Source organism: Pongo pygmaeus, chromosome 9 (genome assembly GCF_028885625.2).
Source record: "Pongo pygmaeus isolate AG05252 chromosome 9, NHGRI_mPonPyg2-v2.0_pri, whole genome shotgun sequence".
In the NCBI taxonomy this organism is placed as follows: Eukaryota; Metazoa; Chordata; class Mammalia; order Primates; family Hominidae; genus Pongo; species Pongo pygmaeus.
Genome location: NC_072382.2, coordinates 59,015,956 through 59,034,658, shown reverse-complemented (window position 1 = coordinate 59,034,658; position 18,703 = coordinate 59,015,956). Strand labels below are relative to the sequence as shown.

At 43.1% G+C, this 18,703-nt stretch overlaps 2 protein-coding genes and 2 non-coding genes across 5 annotated transcripts in view; all 4 read right to left on the bottom strand.

Annotated features, from left to right (window-relative positions):
- Window positions 1–1,260: 1,260 nt before the first annotated feature.
- Window positions 1,261–4,491, bottom strand: RPS13 (ribosomal protein S13). Its single transcript, XM_054438785.2, has 6 exons — window positions 4,365–4,491; window positions 4,175–4,223; window positions 3,914–3,992; window positions 2,305–2,474; window positions 1,940–2,040; window positions 1,261–1,338 (listed from the first exon to the last, which is right to left on the bottom strand). Exons 1-6 carry the CDS (start codon window positions 4,385–4,387, stop codon window positions 1,305–1,307), a joined length of 456 nt encoding a protein of 151 aa, XP_054294760.1. The 5' UTR covers window positions 4,388–4,491; the 3' UTR covers window positions 1,261–1,304.
- Window positions 1,526–1,616, bottom strand: LOC129009220 (small nucleolar RNA SNORD14). The gene has a single exon (XR_008492729.2). It is a non-coding gene; the product is annotated as a small nucleolar RNA SNORD14 (small nucleolar RNA).
- Window positions 2,630–2,719, bottom strand: LOC129009218 (small nucleolar RNA SNORD14). Its single transcript, XR_008492727.1, has one exon. It is a non-coding gene; the product is annotated as a small nucleolar RNA SNORD14 (small nucleolar RNA).
- An 8,902-nt stretch (window positions 4,492–13,393) lies between the features above and the next one.
- Window positions 13,394–18,703, bottom strand: part of PIK3C2A (phosphatidylinositol-4-phosphate 3-kinase catalytic subunit type 2 alpha) — a 122,971-nt gene continuing 117,661 nt past the window's right edge. For both annotated transcript variants that reach the window (XM_054438784.2, XM_063671117.1), the window contains one exon: window positions 13,394–16,729. In XM_054438784.2, coding sequence (XP_054294759.1) covers window positions 16,547–16,729 — 183 coding nt within the window. In that variant the 3' untranslated portion in view covers window positions 13,394–16,546. The remainder of the gene's footprint in view (window positions 16,730–18,703) is intronic.

The window sequence follows — 18,703 nt, the reverse complement described above, 5'->3', positions numbered from 1 at the left end:
GCATTCCAGCCCGGGCGACAGAGCGATACTGTAAGATGGACACCTACCACTTGAAAAGATGATTTTTCAAGGAAGAAAACAGTTGTTGAAGGAAACCTACAAATTCTAGGTGCTCACATGGATAGATTAGGACAAATAATGTGCATATGCTATTTCCAACTGGGTCAAAGTAGATGTTAGAAAAAAAAAAAGCATATGGAAGCTTTTTTTTTTTTTTGAGACGGAGTCTCACTGTCACCCAGGCTGGGGTGCAGTGATGTGATCTCCTCACTGCAACTTCCACCTCCTGGGTTACAGGTGCCTGCCACCATGCCCAGCTTATTTTTTTATTTTTAGTAATGACAGGGTTTCACCATGTTGGCCAGGCTAGTCTTGAACTTCTGACCTCAGGTGATCCACCCACCTTGGCCTCCCAAAGTGTGGGGATTACAGGCGTGAGCCAACACGTGCAGCCATTTCTGAATTCTGAAGGATCGTGGCTCTGTAAACAAACACCAGCCACTCATGCAGCTTAACCATTTCTAAGTCTTATAACCTTGAACCACTCCCTAGGGTTGTCTGAGATTTTACTCATTCAAGCAGCAATACCCATTTACCCCATTAGGTTAAGAATTAAATTAAAACACAATACCAAAACAAGTAAATCTTACCTTAACCCATCCAAAGATTTTCAAAGGCCAGGAACCCAAGCCCATTTCAGATATTCTTCCTAAACCCCCAATGCTCCAGACTGTGCCTGTTTACTGTCCCCTAGATTCCTTCATCTTTAACCCTCACCACAAGATCCAATGTCTCTCCATATCCCCCTCCCTCGACACTTTTATGTATTAGATTAGTGCAAAAGTAAATGTGGTTTTTGCATTAAAGTAATGGCAAAAACCACAATTACTTTTGCACCAACCTAATATTACTATTTCTGATGCTACAAGTGGTTAACATCTGCCAGGGATCTATCTCAGTCTTTAACATTAAATGTATCAAAAATACTTAGAAACATTTTTGCCATGACACCAAAACAAACACAAAGGCATTATTTCCTAGTGTCTTCCAGTTCTCCATGTTTAAAGCAACCACCTATGAGGTTATAAGCTGCTCAACTGGTTTAAGGGGCCAATCAAGGGATGTGATGGACACTATCTTACTGCTCCCTGGAATCCTAACATCAATCACCTAAAACACTTCCCCATCAAACAAGATCAACACATATGAACCACTGATATATATACATTTTTCTTCTAGGAAAATAAATATGAAACATGCTTTTAGTTAAACAATCACTTTATTGCTTGAGTACACAGACAAATTTATGCGACCAGGGCAGAGGCTGTAGATGATTCACTGAAAAAGAAAAAAGGGGAAAGAAAGAAAATCAGGATTAATACTGGTCCCTTCACATTCATTAACAGAATCTCCCCACTAATGGTGCTATTCTCAAACAGTTAATAAATCCAAACTATATAAAGTGCACCAAACTACTGAATACCTGAACCAACTCATTGTGTTCAAGCACAATGAATGAAGATGCTCACTCAGACATCCAAGGAAGAACTGGCCAACATGAGGAAAAACGTTTCTGGTGGAAACTGCGAATGTCTGGCAATCAATCATCACAGTGAGCAATTCATGCGAAAATTAATTCAAACTCCTGGGAGTAGAGGTATGAAAGGAAAATCTACCTACTACCTAAAAGAGACTCAAAGGGCTTATTCATGGTCTAAATCTGGGGTCTGCAACTATGGCCCTCTGCTTGTCTTTATTAAAGACAAGCAGCCACACCCATTCGATTATGTATTGCCTGTGGCTGCTTTCCCACTACCAGGCCAGAGCTCAAAGAGCAGTTAACCAAATAGCCCCCAAGGCTGAACATATTTACTACTAGGACTTTTACTACTGGCTGCCTCCTATTCCTGATAACAACAACAAAAGAGCTGATACTTACTATTTCCAATTGGGAGGGAGGACTCGCTTGGTCTTATAATATCGAGCCAAACGGTGAATCCGGCTCTCTATCAGAATCAGACGGAATTTAGCATCCTTATCCTAAAAATAAAATTTGGTGCAATTCAAGAAAACCACCCAAAATGACTTAACATTATCAAACATTAATTTAATAAGAGAATGTAGAGCTACCATGCACTTTCTCTAATGAAAATCTCTTTGGATAGAATTTGAACTTCAAAGCAGCACTACACTAGTTTGTGTACTAAGCCACCTTGGATAATTCAAACCAGATGCATTACATTTTACCGAAAAAATTTAGTACAAGCAGTCCTATTTAGCACCAGGTTTTATTTATTAGCTTACCTTTCTGTTCCTCTCAAGATGCTTTCGAACAGCAACTGCCTTCTTAATTAAATGGTACAGATCTTCAGGAAGATCAGGAGCAAGTCCCTTAGACTTAAGAATTCTTAAAATTTTATTGCCTGTCACAAAACGTACTTGTGCAACACCATGTGAATCTCTCAGGATTACACCTGAAAAGGGAATCACGTTTTAACTTTCAACACGAAACACAAACTGGAGAATGTGATGATGTCGAGGCTCAGAAATCAGGGCACAGTTTCCTATCTGTAAGATGGGGGTATACTTTTATACATCACAGAAACCAACATGAGAATGCACATAAAGCTCACTCAGACATCCAAGGAAGGTTTACCCAACACTAAGGAAAACCTTTCTGGTGGAAACTGCGAATGTTGGAAAACCATCATCACAGTGAGCTTGCTGGAATACAGATGACCAAAGGAATTAATGAGATTCCACAGCTAACATTTATTGAGAACTCTGGTCAGACATTCTTCTCAAAACTTTACACGTTATTTCTTTTAAACCTCTAATGAGCTCTGACTACTTACAATCTATGACATATCCCAGCACTTTGGGAGGCCGAGGCGGTGGATCACCTGAGGTCAGGAGTCTGAGACCAGCCTGGCCAACATGGTGAAACCTCGTCTCTACTAAAAATACAAAAATTAGCCGGGCGTGGTGGTGCGGCCTGTAGTCTCAGCTACTCCGGAGGCAGAGGCAGGAGAATTGGTTGCTTGAACCCAGGAGGCGGAGGTTGCAGTGAGCCGAGATCGCACCACTGCACTCCAGCCTGGGTGACAAAGTGAGAATCGGTCTCAAACAAAAACAAAAACACACAAATTAGCTGGGCCTGCTGGCGGGCGCCTGTAATCCCACCTATTCGGGAGGCTGAGGCAGGGGAATCGCTTGAATCCAGGAGGTGGAGGTTGCAGTGAGCTGAGATCGCGCCACTGCACTCCAGGCTGGGCAACAAGAGCGAGATTGTCTCAAAAAAAAAAAAAAAAAGAAAAGAGGTGGGGTCTCTCTGTCACCCAGGAGTGCAGTGGCTTCATCATAGCTCACTGCAGCCTGGGACTTCTGGGCTCAGGTGAGCGTCCCACCTCTGCATCCCGAGTATCTGGGACTACAGGCACATTGCGGCTGGCTTTTTTGGGCGGAGGAGTAGGAGGCTAGTATATTCTCAGGCCCTAGAACCATGTTCAGCACATAGAAGGCAAACATTTGCTGAATGAAGCCACTTGCACGAAGTCACACGCACCTGAGATTCAAACCACACCTAACTGTGAGAAACTGTGTCAGGCACTCTGCTTAGCCAATTCCAACTCCTCCACTTGACAGCTGTGTGATTTGGGGATGGTTAGTATCCAGCTGCACTGTGCCTCTGTTTCCTCAACTATAAACTGGGGAGAAAGCCACGAAGATTTATTTCAAAGTATTGTGGTCAGAATTAAACGAAATCAGTACACGTGAAGTGCTTACAATGATGCCTCTAGCACGGTGCCGAAACCATAGTTTTGGCTATTTTAAAAATAACTTTACCATCTACTAGATCCTACAAGTCACACGAGGACAGGCGAAGGAGGCTATATTAGACACAAACACTCACCGATCTGTGAAGGAGTCAGGCCCTTCTTGGCCAGTTTGTAAATCTGCTCCTTCACGTCGTCAGATGTCAACTTCAACCACTGTTATGGAATAGAAAGCAGCCTTAGGATGAGAACCCAGGAATGGCGCCGAAGAACAGCGGCCTCTCCTTCCGCAAAACCGCGCTCCTCATACACGCAAGTTCCTCACCCTGGCGTCGCTTCACCCGAGACAAATGCCACCCCCCTCCGCGGATTCTCCCCGGTCCCAGCGCGTTACTTACAGTGGGGACGCTGCGTCGATAGGGTAAAGCCGACTGGGACAGGCCCTTCCTGGGGAGAGAAGCAGTCTCGAGGTGAGATGGCGGCTCGTGCCAGACCAGCACAGAACATCATCCCCTCGGCCCGCTGCCCACACTCCCTCTCTTCCTTCCACCCCCCGCCCAGCAATCCGGCTTGATGCCCCGAGCTCACCCGGGAGCATGCATACGACCCATGATGGCGGCGGTCAGGCAACGAAAGGAGAGCGAGCGTGGAAACGCCGCAGGAAGCCACCCAACACGCAGGAAGTGACCTCACACGTTCCCGCTTCCTCGCACGCAGGAGGCGGAGCTACGCTGCGCAGCCACCGCCGGTCTGTGTGACTACATCTCCCGAAATGCATTTCAGCGTCGCAAGAGATTCGTCATCGGCCGGGCCTCATCCCAGCATGCATCGGTCTTTGGTCAGCCTTGTGGCCAGAGCGGGAATTTGAGGTTGACGCCAGCTTGCGTCGAAATTCCCTGCGGACGCCGAGGGCATAAAGATTCGAATGCTGCGCTGGGGGTGGGTATGGAGCAGGTAGGGCTGGAAGAAGCAGCCATACACAGGTGTTGGCTCATTCACCAGTGCCTGGCTTTGTCCTGGCACTAGATCCCTCAGAGTCCGCCCTGAGCCTAATAAATTAACAGATACAATAGCATGTGATGAGGACCACACGGGAAGCCATGGCAGCGGCTACCGCCCAGCCAGCGCTTCCATTTCTCATTTCTAAATCCTACCCTAATCTGTCAGGGGAGAGTCACTGACGGTGAAGAACCGGTCTAAGGAGCTGAACCAGGTCCCCGCGGATGCCTGCCGCCCTCCGCACTCGAATTCCCCTGCGCAGGGCTCTGGGGCGCTGGGCTCGCCGGGGAGAAGGGTTGGGCAGAGGTTCATGGAGCTGTGTTCCTAAGTGAGAGAGTTGGCGGGCAGGGAAGAGCCTTGGGAGCAAGATTGCAAAGGCCAAGAGGATGAGGGATAAAATGAGGCATTTGAATTTCCTGGGAAAAGGGAACCGTCAAGGAAGAAGCTTTTTTTTTTTTTTTTTTTTGAGACGGGGTTTCGCTCTTGATTCCCAGATTCCCAGGCTGGAGTGCAATGGCGCGATCTCGGCTCGCCGCAACCTCCGCCTCCCGGGTTCAAGCGATTCTCCTGCCTCAGCCTCCTGAGTAGCTGGGATCACAGGCATGCACCACCACTTCCAGCTAATTTTGTATTTTTAGTACAGATGAGTTTTTCCATGTTGGTCAGGCTGGTCTTGAACTCCCGACCTCAGGTGATCCCCCCGCCTCGGCCTCCCAAAGTTCTGGGATTACAGGCGTGAGCCACTGCGCCTGGCCGGAAGAAGCTCTTAAGACAGACCTAGCCTGGGCAACATGGCGAAACCCCCTCTCTATAAATACAAAGAATTAGCCGGGCGTGCTCATTCGTGCCTTTGGTTCCAGCTACGAAGGAGGCTGAGGTGGAGAATCTCTGGAGCCAGGAAGGAGATTGCGGTGAGCCGAGATAGCACCACTGAGCGCCAGCCTGGGCAACAGAGCAAGACTCTGTCTTAAAAAAAAAGAAAAGAAAAGGAAAGAAAGAAAAAGACTGACTCAGTGCTGGTACACAACAATGAATTGAAAGAATGGGCAAATGAAGCCGCTTTTAAAAATTTTAAAAAGTAAGCATAGCTCTAGGAAGGAGGGAGGTCAGTGAAATCAAACTGTCGACAAGCTTAAAGTAACTGGCGAGATGCTGAGAAACTAGATACTGAAACATCCGCTCTTATCTTTTAACCTGTCACTATTTGAAATAAAGTTATCAGGGATAGCCGGGCGCGGTGGCTCACGCCTGTAATCCCAGCACTTTGGGAGGCTGCGGCGGGTGGATCACGAGATCAAGAGATCGAGACCATCCTGGCTAACACAGTGAGACCCCGTCTCTACTAAAAATATAAAACAATTCGCCGGGCGTGGTGGCGGGCACCTGTAGTCCCAGCTACTCAGGAGGCTGAGGCAGGAGAATGGCATGAACCCGGGAGGCGGAGCTTGCAGTGAGCCGCGATCGCACCACTGCACTCCAGCCTAGGTGACAGAGTGAGACTCCGTCTCAAAAAAAAAAAAAAAGTATCAGGGATAAAGAGAGAACCCTTTATAACAACAAAGGGGTCAATTCTCCACGAAAACAACACCCCCCCCCAAAAAAGCCATAATCTATCACTATTTGATTAATAACTTTTCCCAAAGCATTAGGAATTTTAGTCAAATCGGGTACCCTATTTGGGTAATGTTTTTTTCCTAGCATAGTTTATCATTAGCCAATTTTACATTTTTAGTTCAGATATGGAATAGGTATCTCAAATTTAATATGACTCCAATTCCCAAACCATGCCCTTTTGTTTCAGTTAAACACGATCCTGTTTGCTCAAACTTAATACAAACCTAGGCATCTCCATTTTTCTCTGATTTCCCTCTGTCATCCCAGCTCTACCACAAGAATGTATCATGAATATGTTCCCTTTGCCCCATTTCCACCTTCAGTCCTAGCCACCATCATCTCCCATCTGGGCAACTCGGTAGTGTCCACACCGTCTGGTCACGTTCCCACTCTAAACACAAGCCACTCTCCACCTAGCAGTCAGAGTGATCCATTAAATACATAAAGCAGATTAATTCGTTGCTCCCCTGTGTAAATCCCTCCCATACTTTCTCAATGCACCTAAGATCCAATCCCTGGACCCACGTCTTGCTACTATCCCCCGATTCTAAACGCTCCAACCGCCCTTACTCCTTTCTGACTCTACAAGGTAACAACGTGTTCCTTTCCTGCTTAGAGCCCTTCCTCTTGCTGTTGGCACTGCCTGAAGTGCTTGCTCTTCCTCAAGACCTTTTCAGGTCTCACTTTCACATCCTGGCCTCCATGTCATCTCAGGGTGGCTTTCCCTAAATAGGATCATCTAAAGTAGTCCTTCCCAACACAATATCCTATTGATTACCTTCAAAGCACCCAAATCTCTAACATCCTTTCTAGTTGCTTGTTTGGTTGCCTGTCCACCTCCAATAAAAATTAGCTCTGAGAGTACAACGTTTATTGCTTTATCTCCAACACCCACAAGAGTGCCTGGCAGGAAGTTAGGTACTCAGTAATTATTTGAAAGAATGAACCTAAATAATGTCATTTTTCCCCCCCTTTGTAGATGTCTAGATTGTAGACTTTATTTCAGGAAGGTGATGGGAATAGTAGATTTGGCAATCTAGTCCCAGATTACAGGATGTCCGTGTGTGATTTGGGTTGTCAGTTAGTTACACATGAAGTTTTTTTTTTTGTTTGTTTGTTTTTGAGAGAGAATCTCGTTCTGTCACCCAGGCTGGAGTGCAGTGGCCTGATCTTGGCTCACTGCAACCTGCACCTCCCGAGTTCAAGAGATTCTCCTGCCTCAGCCTCCCGAGTAGTTGGGACTACTGGCACCTGCCACCACGCCCGGCCAATTTTTGTATTTTAGTAGAAATGGGGGTTTCACCATGTTGGCCAGGCTGGTCTCAAACTCCTGATCTCAAGTGATCCGTCTCAGCCTCCCAAAGTGCTGGGATTACAGGTGTGAGCCACTGCACCCGGCCTGCCATAGTTATTTTATCTGGTAATATTTGTATATTCAGTAATGATGATAAAATACGATGTAGTGCTGAGTTTTAATCAAACGGTGTTTACCTTCTATTAAGCCATGCTCCATTGCCTTTATATGTGGCACGCTTTTGTGAGAGCTGCTTTTGCAAATTGGAAACTTCTAATTTTTTAGACAAAGGGAAAGTTATAATTTTAGTATCTAGAAAATAGTTACTGTTAATGCATTTATTAAGGGCAGAAGTTCAGTGATCAAATAGCTTTACAAACTGAATTTTTAGTATTTTTTTACTGAAGTAAAAGCTTTACAAACTGAATTTTTACTATTTTTTTACTGAGGTAAATTCATACCATGAAATTCACTTTATTTAACCATTTTGAAGTATACAGTTACTTCAGTAACTTTTATTACACCCACAATGTTGTGCAGTCATTACCACTAATTCCTGATATGTTATTACCCCCAAAAGAAACCCGGTAACTATTAAGCTGTTGGCTCTCCAGTCTCCTCTCCCCACTCTAATCTGCTGTCTCATGGACTTGCCTATTCTGGACATTTCATATAAATAGAATCATAAGGCCAGGCACGGTGGCTCATGCCTGTAATCCCAGCATTTTGGGAGGCCGAGGTGGGTGGATCGCGAGGTCAGAAGTTCAAGACCAGCCTGGCCAACATGGTGAAACCCCGTCTCTACTAAACATACAAAAATTAGCCGGGTATGGTGGCAGGCACCTGTAATCCCAGCTACTCCGGAGACTGAGGCAGAGAATCGCCTGAACCCAGGAGGTGGAGGTTGCAGTGAGCCGAAATGGCGCCACTGCACTCCAGCCTGGGCGTGAGCCACCGCGCCCGGCCTTATGATTCTATTTATGTGAAATGTCCAGAGACGGAGTTTTGTCATGTTTGCCAGGCTGGTCTCAAACTCCTGATCTCAGGTGATCCATCCACCTTGGCCTCCCAAAGTGCTGGGATTACAGGTGTGAGCCACCGTGCCCGACCTTTTTTTTAAGGGACGGGGTTGCTCAGGTTGGCCTTGAACTCCTGGGCTGATGCAACCCTCCAGCCTCAGCCTTCCAAAGTGCTGGGATTATAGGCATGAGCCACTCCCTAGCTTCCTAAGCATGTTTTCAGAGTTCATTCATGTTGTAGCATGTATCAGTACTTTTTCTCTTTTTATGACCGAATAAAAGTCCATTGTATGGACTTTTTTTTTTTTTTTTTTTTTTTTTTGAGACGATCAAGCGATTCTCCTGCCTCAGCCTCTGGAGTAGCTGGGATTACAGGCATGTACCACCATGCCCAGCTAATTTTGTATTTTTAGTAGAGACGGGGTTTCTCCATGCTGGTCAGGCTGGTCTGGAACTCCTGACCTCAGGTGATCTGCCCGCCTTGGCCTCCCAAAGTGCTGGCATTACAGGCATGAGCCACCACGCCTCGCCCTTTGCCTATTTTATTTTTTTAATTTTTTCTTGCTCTGCCGTCATCCAGGCTGGAGTGCATGGCACGATCTTGGCTCACTGCAACCTCTGCCTTCCAGATTCAAGCGATCCTCGTGCTTCAGCCTCCTGAATAGCTGGGATCACAGGAGCTATTTTGAAGTATACAGTTACTTCAGTAACTTTTACTGCACTCACAATGTTGTGCAATCATTACCACTAATTCCTGATATGTTACTACCCACAAAAGAAACCCGGTAACTGGAGCGTGCCACCACGCCTAGCTAGTTTCTGTGTTTTTTTTTAGTAGAGTCAGGGTTTTGCCATGTTGGCCAGGCTGGTCTCGAACTCCTGACCTCAGATGATCCACCCGCCTCAGCGTCTCAAAGTGCTGGGATTACAGGCATGAGCCACCATGCCCGGCCCTTTGCCCATTTTTAAATTGGACTGTCTTTTTGTTGTTGGTTGTAAGAATTCTTTATATATATCTGATTCCTTTTATCAGATACATTATTGGGAAATATTTTTTCCCATTCTATGGGTTGTCTTTTATTTCTTTAATAGCGTCCTTTGATGCACAAAAGTTAATTTTGATGAAGTCCCAATTAATCCATTTTTTTCTTTTGTGGCTCATGCTTTTAGTGTCACATCTAAGAATCATCAAATCCAAGGTCATAAGATGTATGTACACCCAGGTTTTTGTTTTATTCTAAGAGTTTTATATTTTTGGCTTTCTTTTTTCTTTTTTTTTTTTTCTCCCAGAGACAAGGTCTCGCTCCATCACCCATGCTGTAGCGCAGTGCTGAGATCTGGCTTATTGCAGCCTTGAACTCCTGGGCTCAAGGGATCCTCCCACCTTGACCTGCCAAAGTACTGGGATTGCAGGTGGGAGCCACTGTGCCCAACCACTTTTAGCTCTTATGTTCAGGTCTTTGATCCATTTTGAGTTATTTTTTTTATGTGGTGTAAGAGTCCTACTGATGCTTTTGCATGTGGTTATCCAGTTGTACCGGCACCATTTATTGGAAAAACCTTTTCTTTTTTTAAATGGTCAAAAAAACCCACAACTTTTTCTCTTTAAATGGTCTTGACAGTGTTGGTGTGTGTCTTTCCTGGATCATGATTCAAACAAATAAAAAGAACCAAATACTGATTCTTGAAATGAAAAAAATACAAGAATTGGCTGAGCGTGATGGCTCACGCCTGTAATCCCAACACTTTGGGAAGCCAAGGTGGACAGATTGCTTGAGCCCAGGTATTTGAGAGTTTGAGACCAGCCTCGGCGACATGGTGAAACCCCATTTCTACAAAAAATACAAAAATTAGCCAGGCATGGTGGCATGTGCCTGTAGTCCCAGCTTTTTCAGAGGCTGAAGTGAGAGGATGATTTGAACCCAGGGAGGTTGAGGCTGCAGTGACCCATGATTGTGCCACTGCACTCCAACCTGGGCAACAGATTGAGACCCTGTCTCAAAGAAAGAAAAAGAAAAAAAAATAGAACAACCAAAATTTAAAACCTAATGGATAGATTAAACAGTTGGAAGTAGTGAATTAGAAAATAAGTCAGAAAAAATTATTGAGAATGCAGGGACAAAAAAAAGACATGAAGAGAAGACATGGAAGAAGAGTGGAAATGTCTATTATACATTATACATTTAATCAGAGTTTGAAAAGGTGGCAGACAAAATGTTTGAAACGATAATGGCTAGCAAGTATTCAGAACTGAAGAAAGCTACTGATCCAGTTCTGTGTTTGTTTTTTTTTTTCGAGATGGAGTCTCGCTCTGTTGCCCAGGCTGGAGTGCAATGGCGTAGTCTCAGCTCACTGCAACCTCCACCTCCCGGGTTCAAGCGATTCTCCTGCCTCAGCCTCCCGAGTATCTGGGACTACAGGTGCGTGCCACCACACTCAGCTAATTTTCGTATTTTTAGTAGAGATGGGGTTTCAGTATGTTGGCCAGGCTGGTCTTGAACTCCTGACCTCGTGATCTGCCCACCTCAGCCTCCCAAAGTGCTGGGATTATAGGCGTGAGCCACCACACCCGGCTTTTTGTTGTTGTTGTTGGAGACGAAGTCTTGCTCTGTCGCCCAGGCTGGAATGCAGTGGCATGATCTCGGCTCACTGCCACCTCCGCTTCCCAGGTTCAAACAATTCTCCAGCCTCAGCTTCCTGAGTAGCTGGGATTACAGGCGCGTGCCACCACGCCCGGCTAATTTTTAAATTTTTAGTAGAGATGGGAGTTTCACCATATTGGCCAGGCTGGTCTTGAACTCCTGGCCTCGTGATCCGCCTGCCTCAGTCTCCCAAAGTGCTGGGATTATAGGGGTGAGCCACCGCGCCCAGCTCTGATCCACAGTTTTAAGAATCTTAAATAGGGCGGGTGGGCGTGGTAGCTCACACCTGTAATCCCAGCACTTTGGGAGGCCGAGGCGGGTGGATCACGAGGTCAGGAGATCAAAACCATCCTGGCCAACATGGTGAAACCCCGTCTCTACTAAAAATACAAAAAGTTAGCCGGGCGTGGTGGCAGGCGCCTGTAGTCCCAGCTACTCAAAAGGCTGAGGCAGGAGAACGGCATGAACCCGGGAGGCGGAGCTTGCAGTAAGCCGAGATTGCGCCACTGCACTCCAGCCTGGGCGAGAGTGAGACTCCATCTCAAAAATAAAATAAAATAAAGAATCTTAAATAGGATAAATTCAAAGATATCCATACCTAGGAACATCTTAGTTAATACAGATGGAACAAGGTTAGCCCTAAGGTAATAACTGTTGAAGCTGTGTGATGGCTTCACTCATGGAGTTCATTATGCTGTTATCTAATTTTGTAAATGATTAAAAATTTGCATAATGAAGTTTTTCAAAAGAGTAAGGATGAAATAAAGATCCTTTTTTTTTCTGACACAAACTGTCACCCCCAAAAGCTGGCTCTAATTGAGTTACTGCTCTTTCATGGTCTCTGGGCCCTTTCACATGTCATCTTAGGGTCAGAGAACCACACCTTCAAACTGTTATCATTACAGGATGAAGGTACTGTATAAGAAGGATCCACATTTCTCAGTTCTGTAGATAGGTCTATAACTGTTGCAGGACTACTTAATTTCTTAAGTACCAAAGGCCAGGGACTATACTCACAGAAGCATTTCCCTTCTAAGAAATAGTGATGGGACTGTAGCAAAGTGGTTGCAATCCAGACCTTCAAAGAGTAACACGCAGGCCCGGCACGGTGGCTCCCGCCTGTAACCCCAGCACTTCCGGAGGCCGAGGCGGGCGGATCGCTTGAGGTCAGGAATTTGAGACCAGCCTGGCCAATATGGCGAAACCCCATCTATTAATAAGGGAGGAGACCACCCATCATATCGTCTTATGCCCAATTTCTGCCTCCAAAGAAAGAAGTAAAAACTAAAAGGCAGAAATGAAATCCACAGGCAGACAGCCTGGCGCTGCACCCTGGGCCTGGTAGTTAAAGATTGACCCCTGACCTAATGGGTTATATTATCTGTAGATTACAGACATTGTATAGAAATGCACTGTGAAAATCCCTATCCTGTTTTGTTCCGATCTAATTACCGGTGCATGCAGCCCCCAGTCACATACCCCCTGCTTGCTCAATCAATCACGACCCTCTCACACGCACCCCCTTAGAGTTGTGAGCCCTTAAAAGGGACAGGAATTGCTCCCTGGGGGGGCTCAGCTCTTGAGACAGGAGTCTTGCCAATGCCCCCGGCCGAATAAACCCCTTCCTTCTTTAACTTGTGTCCGAGGAGTTTTGTCTGCGGCTTGTCCTGCTACACTAAAAATACAAAAATTACGCGGGCGTGGTTGCGCGTGCCTGTAGTTCCAGCTACTCAGGAGGCTGAGGCAGGAGAATGGCTTTAACCCAGGAGATGGAGGTTGCAGTGAGCCGAGATGTCACCACAGCACTCCTGGCCTGGGAGACAGAGTGAGCCTCTGTCTCAAAAAAAAAAAAAAAGAGTAACACTCAGAAGTCAGAATCTCTATTTGAACATTTTTAGGGGCAACTAACAGGTTAGTTCTGAAATTCAGGATTATTAAACCTAATAGACTCCTAGGTGAGACGCAAAGAATATCAAGAGTGAGCTCATTGCAAAGTCTGGAACCAAAAATGTTCGTATGTCAACAAGGAAAGAAATGATAGCAGAGTTCTTTTATTCCAGAAATATTTTAATACAATCGTAGTACAGTTATGAAGTCACATTCAATCCACTGAATATATTCAAGGTATTAATAAAAATATTATACATCTTTATTCACTACCTTAATATAATTAAAGTATTTGGTGCTTATAGATAAGATTAATTACCATATTCATTCATATATGCACTGCTAGTCAAACAACATGGAAATGAATGTATGGATTATGATAGTGGGGGTTCAGTCCTTTTTGATCTGAAGTCTAAGTTTCAAAAGTGAATGTTTTCTTTTTTAAATGCCACAATATTTGAATCCTAGAAAGAACAGGCAACTAATTTAAGGCAAGATATTGAAACTTTTATACAACTTTAATTTGAAAAAAGAAATGATCAAAGATCATACATGCCTTAACATTTAGATACCTATAGATTCATATAAAGGCAGTAATAAATTGGGTTCCTCAGTAGAGAAAATAATAGGTTCTTTGAGTGAACCATTATCTTCAAATCCCAAAACACTGGCAAGAAGAAATAATTCTTCTGATGCAGGACAACATGTAGCATAATTATTTTTAGTCAATAAAGGTGAGTATAAAATATTGTGATGATACATAAAAATTAGTGTCTTGGCCAGTTTATTAAACTGTTGTTTTTCAGATTTACTTTAATGTCAGCTTTTAAAAAATGCTTAAAAATCCACCTGATTTAAAATTTATTGATAGTAGTAGTGCAAAGAGGCTCCACTCTTTCTTACTTTTTGGTATGGGCTGAAGATTAGCATTTCATAAAGAAATAAACTATATGTAAAATGTATGTGTGTTTGAATGAGTAAAGAAGGCACAAAATGAGTTAAATTAAGAGAAAACATTACCACTTGTTCTGAACTCTTAACTGTACAGTATTATAATATACACTTTTAGATATGAATCCAGATTTCTTATAACAGAAGTGACAGGACATTTTTTAGCTCTATTATTTGTGCTAAAAGACACTGTCATAATAGACTGCAAAAAGGCAGTACATGTTGAGTCTAATTAACGACCTCTACTACGACAGTTTTTGTTTGTTTGTTTGTTTTTAAATTACAGTGGCTAAGTGATAACTGGTGGAATGGAATTCGGTCTCAAAAGCTTAAGTGAAAATTGCTAGTACATTTGCATTTGCAAAGGTACTTACACACTTTAAGGAAATGTTAATGATCTGTGGAAAAAGCAAATGGTGGTGCTTTGATCTGCATTTTAATTAACTTATTAAATAGACAACACATTTTAACATTTAAAAAAGACATTCATATACCATACTCATGGGTTTAACTACATATGGACCATTAGTGTTAGGCACCAAAAATTTCAAGTTTTTCCCCCACCCCGTCCCACTGATATATTATCAACTTTCTATTTCTTCCCTGTAGGTATCACCATTTACATTAAACATTTGTGCAGTTCATAAAAATTCTGTTCTGGGCAACTGAATTGGCGATTGTCCTTTCTCTCTTGGTATTCTTTATTGCATATTTTGTCAGTTTTCTCACAGCAATCTGATTGGTTCAATCTCTATTACCATTTTTAAAGTATCTGAATTTCTATTCTAACCATGAGTTCTTATTATATATATGTATATATCCAAATTAACAAAATTGTGTCTGAAGTTGAGTAAATAATAAAAATGAATCTTACTCTTTTTTTCTTTTTTTTTAAGATGGAGTTTCGCTCTTCTCACCCAGGCGGGAGTGCAGTGGCGTGATCTCGGCTCACCGCAACCTCCGCCTCCTGGGTTCAAGTGATTCTCCTGCCTCAGCCCCCTAAGTAGCTGGGATTATAGATGCCCGCTACCACGCCTGGCTAATTTTTATGTAGAGATGGGGTTTCGCCATGTTGGCCAGGCTGGTCTCAAACTCCTGACCTCAGGTGATCCGCCCACCTTGGCCTCCCAAAGTGTCGGGATTACAGGCAGGAGCCACAGTGCCCGGCCGAATCTTATTCTTACTGGTTACTGTAGAATAATTTCAATCCTGTCCCTTATGATTCTGAATCCTATTATATAAAGGAAAATAACTTTTCATGTGAATGTAAAATGTTTACACATGTAAGTAAGACAGTTTACAAGACAAACTGGTCTACAGAGACAAAGGTCTATATTAAAGTTCAATGTGGACCCTAGAATTCTTGTCATGGGCCTCTTGTGAAGAGTCTGCCCTACTCAGGAATGGGCACATGGGTTAACAATTTTCACTTATCTACTGAGGGAGTGGAGTATAGATGTAGGGAGGTGAAATTACCACTCCTGGGAATAAATGTAGGATTTTAATGGAATGATAGAATTTATTGTACAATCACATTGGTGAGTCTTAATCAGGTATTAGGCTTAACTATTTAAATAACTATTTAAATACATCAGAAGTAAAGGATTTTTTTGTGGGAAAAACATTAGTACATGTACATAATTTCTTGTCTTTAGTAAGCTGAAAGTGAGTGAAAACTATGTACTAATTATTTATCAAATCAGGAAAAAAATCAGAAATGAAGTGCCAGGGAAGCATATAAAGTTAAGGCACCATTATTTACAACATCAGTGATTGGCACTTATTCTGAAAAAGGCTTTAAAGACATGAATAAAAAGTAGTATTACGTTTTTCCCTACTTCTATAAACTACTTAGTAGTTCTTAACATAGCTATCTATTATTTGTGCTTTGTTTTTCAGCTCCATGAATAGCAGCTGGATTTTACGGTAACATCCTGCATTTTTCCTTTACTTTGGTGTTTGTGAACATTACACAGTGGTAAAGGCTATAAAAGGTGCATAACAGGAAAACACATATGCTTTGCCTCCTTATAGAAAACAATGCAAAACAGGTGGCTGAACTGACATAGTACTGTCTCAAAGTCTTTTTCAGGAATTAGTATATATTAAGTTTAGGGTTTGTAGCATTCTGCATAATGACTTTAAAACAGCAATGGCTTCCAAAAATTCAAAAAGGTTAGTTATGTGACTGTTGGTCCAACAGATGTGTTGAAATGTAGCAAGTATATTTAACTTTATAAGTTCTGTCCAAGTATAAAAATACTATACAAAATTAACAAGTGTGTGTGTGTGTCTGTGTGTGTGTGCATGTATGCATGCACGTTTATAACTGTTCATGCTTCCAAAGCTCAGACATTCACTAGTTTACAAGTATGTTGCTGCAGTCAGCTGATACCATTTAACCGTCTCTTTGCTCAAGTTGAAATCTTTCAAAGGCAGGGTTACTCCACCCAAGAAAAAATTCTCCCGCAGAGATTCTGCACTGAGTACACTTAGTTGAAGTTCTCGCTGTCTTAGGGTTTCTTTGCTATATCCACTGTATACAAGCTACAACAAAGGAAAAAAACCCAGTAAATCACAAAGTTTGTTTGGTTTCTTGGAACATTTCAAGTGAAAACGTGAGAATATTAGCCAAAGAGTGACCATAATGAGTGACACTGATTATGACACTTCCAGTAGGTTTTGTCTCCGTACTTTAGAAGGACATTTTGTATTTCAGGAGTCTTGGATTGTACTATCATTCCTGTGATGTCTGACATAGAGAGATACAAAGCAGGACTAATCATTAGCTAAAAAATAAAAACTAGAGGCCAGGCATGGTGGCTCACGCCTGTAATCCCAGCACTTTGGGAGGCTGAGGAGGGTGGATCGCCTGGGGTTAGGGGTTCGAGACCAGCTTGGCCAACATGGTGAAAACTTGTCTCTACTAAAAATACAAAAATTAGCTGAGTGTGGTGGCGGGTGCCTGTAATCCCAGCTACTAAGGAGGCCGAGGCAGGAGAATCACTTGAATCTCGGAGGCGGAGGTTGCAGTGAGCCAAGATCGCCCCATTGCACTCCAGCCTGGGCAACATGAGCAAAACTCTGTCTAAAAAACAAATAAATAAAAAATAAAAATAAATGAAAACTAGAAACACAGTTTATCTGAGCTGGAGGTGATGGAACAGGGAAAAGAAATTACAGTATCCCATAAGATGATCTAATAGCTGGGAGGAAAAAAAGAATGGAAGGAAGCTAATTGGGAGGTAATTGTAATTATTCTGCAAGAAAGGAGGGATTAAATTTTCCTTTTGTTGTCTTTTTTTCTGTTGGATTTTTTAATGCTATGAAATCATTTGATTATTCATAATTCAATACAAAATCACCAACTAAAAATGCAGTTTGCACCAAGTCTGGAGTGTTACAAAGCTATTCTGTTTCAAACTCACATCAACACTTAGAATTTTAATTTTTCCAGAATGCCTCATCATAAGTTTTAAGAAATATCTCCTTAACCTAGTCCTCACTGTTTGGCTAAAATAACTTAAAACAGCCAGGCGCAGTGGCTCACGCCTGTAATCCCAGCACTTTGAGAGGCCGAGGCGGGTGGGATCACCTGACGTCAGGAGTTCGAGACCAGCCTGGCCAACATGGTGAAACCCTGTCTCTACTAAAAAAACACAACACTAATTACACTACCTTTTACGAATACCCATTGGTCTTTACCAAGCATTGTATGTGCCTTTAAAGATGTCAAAGGATTGGCCAGACACAGTGGCTCATGCCTGTAATCCCAACACTGTGGGAGGCCAAGGCGGGTGAATCACCTGGGGTCAGGAGTTTGAGACCAGCCTGGGCAACAGGGCAAAACCCTGTCTCTATTAAAAATACAAAAATTAGCTGGACATGGTGGCACATGCCTGTAGTCCCAGCTACTCGGGAGGCTGAGGCACAAGAATCACTTGAACTGGGAGATGGAGGCTGCAGTGAGCTGAGATTGCACCACTGCGCTCCGGCCTGGGTGACAGAGTGAGAATCTGTCTCAAAAACAAACAAAAAAGTCAAAAGATTTTCTGTAGGTTTTAATAAATTTATAACCATAATGAGAAATCAGAATTATTTGCTTTGATTTCTAATCATTGTGTGGATATAATGTTAATTAATGTACAAAAAATGTGTTTATCCTAAAGAAGTAGTTTAATAAGAGAGAAGTGGGGAGAACTTTAGCATGTTTTAATAGGTAGTAAGTTTATAAGTTTACTGTGGGTATTTCTCAGCAAAGTCACAGTTATACTCCATGCAATTCAGTTGATACTTTGCTTATTGCTTTTTTTTTTTTTTTTTTTTAAAAGAGGCAGTGTCTCACTCTATTGCCCAGACTAGAGTGCAGTGGCACAATCATGGTTTACTGTAACCTCAAACTCAGGGGCTTAAGCAATCCTCCAGCCTCAGCCTCCAGAGTAGCTAGGACTACAGGTGCGTGCCATCATGCCTGGTTAATTTTTTTTTAAATTGTTTGTAGAACAGGGTCTCTCTATGTTG

Bases quoted from the DNA above. Each gene is read 5' to 3' on its own strand.
- RPS13 (XM_054438785.2), bottom strand. From the start codon at position 4,387: ATGGGTCGTATGCATGCTCCCGG. The intron at 4,224-4,364 runs GTGAGCTCGGGG...TTCTCTCCCCAG, and splicing joins GGTCGTATGCATGCTCCCGG to GAAGGGCCTGTCCCAGTCGG. The intron at 2,041-2,304 runs GTAAGCTAATAA...TTTTATTTTTAG, and splicing joins ATCTTGAGAGGAACAGAAAG to GATAAGGATGCTAAATTCCG.